At 45.7% G+C, this 6,000-nt stretch overlaps 1 protein-coding gene across 1 annotated transcript in view; it reads left to right on the forward strand.

Annotated features, from left to right (window-relative positions):
• Gars (glycyl-tRNA synthetase) overlaps positions 1 to 916 on the forward strand; it is a 61,959-nt gene extending 61,043 nt beyond the window's left edge. The window contains exon 17 of the mRNA XM_008827517.3: positions 623 to 916. Within this exon, the coding sequence (XP_008825739.1) occupies positions 623 to 748 (126 nt within the window). The 3' untranslated portion in view covers positions 749 to 916. The remainder of the gene's footprint in view (positions 1 to 622) is intronic.
• The last annotated feature ends 5,084 nt before the right edge of the window (positions 917 to 6,000 follow it).

Consider the following 6,000-nt stretch of genomic DNA (forward strand, 5'->3'; position numbering starts at 1 on the left):
CCAGACCATCCTCAGCATCAGCATTGCCTAGGAATTTGTTAGGTCTGCAGAATCACCACCCCAAACCTGCTAACTCATTAGCTGGGGTTGGAGAGGGGAGGGTAGATGATGGCAGGCACGCCTTAACTTTAAGAACCACTGCTGGTGGCTGTCACACATCCACACAGCTGGCTTTCTGCCTCCCTTCATGTACTTGGTGGAACACAAGAATTAAACAGGCATGAAGTAAAAGTAACAGAAATGAAGATAGTTAGGAAAGGCTTTGTGGCAGAATTGAATTATGCTGAGATGCTGGGTAGTCTTTGGATTTTCAAGAACCTAGGCTGGGTGTGGTGGGGCACACCTTTAAATCCCCTCACCCAGGAGGGAGAGGCTGGTGGGTTTCTGCCAGTTCGAGGCCAGCCTGGTCTACTTAGGGAGACCCTGTCTCAAAGGAAAACAGCAACAAAAAGAGTGAGACCCTAAGCCTGGGAAGGAATGAGCATAATCAATTAAGGAAGCTGTTTCTAACGGGACATTGTTTGTGCTCTGTAATATAGATCAGGTTTCCTAAACTAAGGGAAATTCCTCTTTCCCAAATGTAAAGTTGATTGATGCTTGGCTTTCTCTTTCTCTTCCCCAGGTCTCTGAATTGCCCAGCGTGGTCCGCGATCTGGCCAATGGCAGCATCACCTGGACTGATGTGGAAGCCAGGTATCCTCTCTTTGAAGGGCAAGAGACTGGCAAAAAAGAGACAATAGAGGAATGAAACAGTTTGGCAACTTGTGACTAGCTGTGCTAATAAAAATAACTAGTATCATGTCTGCTGCACCAAAAGAAAAAAATTGTGATTGCTCCCAGGGACTGTTTTATCCTCAGTGGCTGCCTGATTTTACCCACCACAATTAAAGTTGGAGGAATTCTGAAAAGTTTATAACCCATTTGTTGTGTTTCCATGTTTCCACCAGAGACGGTTCTTTGACCTTTCGTTAAATGAGCTTACTGTTGAAGCAGTATGTCCAAAAAAGTGGCAGCTTTATTGGGGCCTGGTTTGTATGCCTATTGACCTATTTTAAGTGTTCCGCTTGGTATATTTTATAGAGTTGTACATCCACAGTCCAATTTTAGAACATTTCTATCACACATTCTCTTTTGAGGAGGTGATGCACTGTGCTAGAGACAGCCAGTGGAATGGCGCCTGGGAAAGGCTGAGCTGGTGAGCAGGGCAGTGCTAGTGTGGTGTTCCAGGTGTTGACAGAACACCTGTTAGCTTCCCTGGGAGTCCTGGGTGCCACTGGGTCCTTGAGGCCAGAGGAGCCTCAGGTCTCTCATGTAGCTTAGTAGTTCCCAGTGTCTGGTCCTATCTTGTAGTTTGGGCTTAGTTTGTAATGTGCTTTATTACTGTTGTACTTTCCTTCGTGTAGAATACTCAGAAGACATACTTATCTAAGGAAAAAAACTCAGGGATGGGAATTTGTAAATCAAGACCTTGTCTGGTTTTCTAGCGTCCTTTCACAGGACTGAGGACATGTGGTCTCCAGACAGCTTTTGCTGGCCTTGGCTATAAAGAATGGCTGGAGTTGTGATTTCTTCCATGCCACATCAGTGCCCCTGAGAATTCCCTCACTTGCTGTATCATTGCTATGATGCCTTCCACACTGCAGGAATTGGGTGAACAGTCTGGATTAGTGACCATTTGTTTTCAGAGTTGGGGATCTCTCTCCCCTCACATTCCTTACACAGCAGTCTCCTTTCTGGGGGACTGTTTCCTTTCCATGTGCTTCCCTTTATAGTGAGTATGTAACTAGCAGTCACTAGACTGATGAGCTCCTCACCAGAAGATTGATTAAACATGTCATGGGATTTGCGTACCTTGCACCATAAGGGATTCAAACCAAAACTAGTTTCTGCTGACCCAGTCAGTGCCTAGAAGCTGCATCTGATCTGCAAGCCCGCCCTTCCTCTACTCTGCCTGGATGTGGTGGTGTGCTTTCCCTAATGCAATGGACTTCCACAGTGAGGACCATGGGCAGCTGTACAGCCCCTTCGTTCTTTGCACCATACTTTCATGGTGGGCAGAGGGCTGTGTCCTGAGTAGACAGCCTTTCTCACACAAGCTTTTGCATGCACACTTCCACTCATGGTCATGTCTTTCCAGTTTGATGTGTGAGGCCTTTTATTTTTAAAAAATTCTCTTAGATTTGTGTATCAAATGGCAAGCCAAACATAGATTAAGCCTGTCTCAGAACACTCCTAATAGTAATGGGGTGGCTCAGACTAACTGGTTCCATGTAATTTAAGAATGAGCACAGCAGTTGTGTTCTTTACAACTTAGACTATACTGCAGAGCTTATGTCTAGAGAATAAAAGACATGATAGCAGAGCACTGAATATAGATGAATGTTCCAGAAGGAAACTCACCACCAAGTCATAGAAATACAAAAATGAATTTTATTAATTTTGTGAGGTGGTACTTGGCATATCAGATGTTCCAAGTTCTTTGTGATGAGAACACAGATTATTCAATAAATCATTCAAGATAGTAGGCATTCTACACCTTTATCTGTTGGCTAGTGGAGTCTCGGGGCAGTGGAGTGCATGCTTGAGGACCCAGGTGCCCTGGAGATAAGTCCCAAGTACCTTTGGAGAATAGCTGCCCTGTGGTGAACCTGCTGTAGCCAGGAAAAACCATGTATGACTTTAAGAGCATTGCTTCCTGAAGAGCTTGTGCCAGTCGATGTTTAAAGCAGGTGTTTCAGGCATTTACCAGCAGTAAAATGAAATTGAGTTGAAGATTCAGTGAGTGAATGAATAATTTTCCTGCACCTCAAAATTCACCTCCTGTGCCTTTTCAGTAAGTCTTGGTTATTGGACTGCCTCTAAGTGGTAATCATATTAAGACCATGTGGATGGAGTTAATGTCTTCTCTGGAAATTGGGATGTGATTTCAGAGCCTTGCCAGGTTTGCCTCAGGGAATAGCCTATAGCCCAGCCCTTCTGCAAACCCCTTCCCCAGATGGACACACCATTTTTAACCCTGTTCTTTTAAGGGGTGCTGGACTTAACAGTTCTCAGGCTTGGCTGAATATTAGAACAACGTGAGCTTGAAAAATACTCCTTCCTGGGCCTACTCCCTCCCACTAGGGTAGGTCCTGACTGACAGTGTTTTGTCTAGCCTATTTGAAGCCACCACTCAACTGATGCTCTTGGGAACTTTCTTGCTGTGGGTAAGGTGGGACCTTTTGATCCCTCACAGGGTCTTTGAAACCACAACTCCGGGGAGCTAAGGGGGTAGAATGAGCAGTGGGTTTTTGGGGTACCCGAGAGCCTTTTGTCCTTGCTGGCCTGGGGTGGTAGAATTGAAGAGGGATAGAGAGAGATCCTTGCTGGAAACAGCTGGATCCTAGTCCTGTTTTTTCCAGTATCCCTCTCTCCCTCGTGCATCCATCCCAGGCCATGAAGAGGAGCCCAGCTCTTTGGGGAGGCTCAGCTCTCCTGGTTTCTAAAGCCAGCACCTGACACTGAAGGGAGCCAGTGTAGAGCCTCCTCTGCATGTGTTAGGTCTTAGAACTCAATCACCAACAATTAGCTGTAAAGCAGTTATGCTAACTAAGACCATTAAGGCTAATTAAAACAGCTTTTGACTCATCAAAACTCACTGTTCTGCATCTGAGTGAGTTAATTGACAGGGAGATTAAGTAGAAGGGGGGGGGGGACTGACAAGCTTTAAAACATCAAAAATGGAACTCAAACTTTCCATTTGGGAGGACACCATTTTGAAGCAAAGTTGCAAATTTATGTGGTCCGTTTTCCTGTCCTCAGTAATGACTCCGATACCACAGGCAGTCTGTTAGCCCACCTCTACCCCAGATACAGAACGTGCCTCCTCTCAGCTGCTACCCTGGACCACACTGCCATCATCCCCCATCACTTTACTGGGAAGGACTTGTCTGCTATCCTTGCCTCTTCTGGTCTGCATCTAACCTCGTCATGGCTGAAGTAATTCCATTCCTCCTTGTAACTTGGTGACTTTTCATTTCCTTCTGGGAGTGACATCTGTATGTTCTACCTCTACCCAAGCCACCCACTCCCACTGACCCCTTTCCTATTACTGTCACCCCCTGTGCTCTTCCCCATCTACGCTGTGAGGAAGAGAAGCAGTGCTCCCTGGGATTGGTGTTAATACTGGCTTGCTGTGACATGACTACTCCTTGCCTATCACACAACCGTGGTTAAAACCCAGTTCCCCACTCAACAGAAGACCTGCAGCCAGTAGGTACTGAGGCAGGCTCTCAAACATACTGTAGAGTGCTTTTTAAAAAATCGTTTCTTTTTACTTTGTGTGTGTTGCTTGCATGTAAGTTAAGTGCACCCATACGTGCCATGCCCACAGAGGCCAGCAGAGGGCGTCAGATCAGCTGGAACTGGAGTCACAGACAGCTGTGAGCCATTTTATAGGTTCTGGGAACCAAACCCCAGGCCTCTGCAAGAGCAGTCAGTGCTTTTTAACTGGGGAGCCATCTCTCCAGCCTCTGTAGAGATCTTTTTAAAAGAAAATTAAATCTCAGTCCTCAGGAACCCCCAGCTGGAAAAACTTGAGCTTGTGTTGTGAACTGTCAAACCATTGTCCAAGTAACACTGGATGTGATGTAAACTAGCAAGCCATTTTTAAATACTATCATGAAAGTAAAAGTAAATTTAAGAACTTTGGAAATAAGTAAACTGAGACATTCTAGGCAGAGATAGTATAAGATGGAGGGCTTCTGGACACGAGTTCTGGGTCTTGGCTAGACACCCTAGTGCCAGAACTGGCCACCCAGGACTGGCCATGGTTCTGCCTCCTGAACCCTTCACAGGTTAGTGGGGAAATGTCCATGGCATATGGTGAATGTGCCCCTGAGATATGCTCTGCACAGCCTGGAAAGGTAAGGCAACCTGGTGCAGTTGATAGTAAGGTTTGGTGGGTGCTTCCAGAGAGGTTCCAGGTTCTTTTGGTGAGGATCAAGGAATTGGACAGTATGAATTGACACTCCCCTCCCCAAGAAAAAGCCACACCTATGGGAGATTATACAGAGCTGATTGATTAGACCTCAGTGATTATGGAAGCTGACTGCTGCAGACCCAGGGCCAGACTATTGTGAGCTTTCTTGAAGCCCCTTAAATAGCCATTTATTGCCCACTTCAGGATTTAGCCTAACAGCTTCCTTGTGACTGTTAGGTAAAATCTTTTTTGGAATGTACAGACTCTGAGCTTCCACTACAGGCTACAAATCATCAGATAGCATCTGAGGCCTATACAGACACTTCCCCACTTTGCTGTAACCCACCTACCTGGTATTTCCATCGATGTATTTTTATTGATTTACTTGTTTTTATTTTATATATATAGCAAGAGTGTTGCCTGCATGTAAATGTACCTGTGCATACAAAACCTGTGGAGGCCAGAAGAGGGCATTGGACCCCCCCCTAAAACTGGAGTTATGGACAGATGGTTGTGTCCACCGTGTGAGTACTAGGAATCAAACCTGGGCCCTCTGCAAGAGCAACCAGTGCCCTTAACTGCTGAGCCTTCTCTCTAGCCCCACACCAATGTGTTTTTACAGTGCCTTCATTTGTGACTTCCTTTTCTGCTTTGAAAGCTTTGTCCATGGTCACTAGTATTTGGCTCCAGAGTTAGAGCATTCATTTTGAAGTGAGAGCTGTGGCTTTGCATCAGAAACAGATCCTGGATAGTAGGCGACACAGTTGGGCCACAGGGAACCAGAGGGGGCTCTACCCTACAAAGTTAATTAAAACGCACAATTAATTGCTTTGCTGCATTCACAGCAGAGGTTATAGACAACTTTCTGAGTTGAGAATCATTAACTAGAACCTGCCTCTGCTTACTCATTGGTCCATCCAGCTCCTGAGACTGTCAAGCCTCAACTATGCCTGGGAAGGTCCTTTCTATTCCAGCTCTCTTCCCAGAATGCAGATGCTAACAATGGGACTTTTCTGTGGATCTGGCTTTCATCATTTATT

This window comes from Nannospalax galili, unplaced genomic scaffold (assembly GCF_000622305.1).
Source record: "Nannospalax galili isolate Female #2095 unplaced genomic scaffold, S.galili_v1.0 scaffold132, whole genome shotgun sequence".
Classification (NCBI taxonomy): domain Eukaryota; kingdom Metazoa; phylum Chordata; class Mammalia; order Rodentia; family Spalacidae; genus Nannospalax; species Nannospalax galili.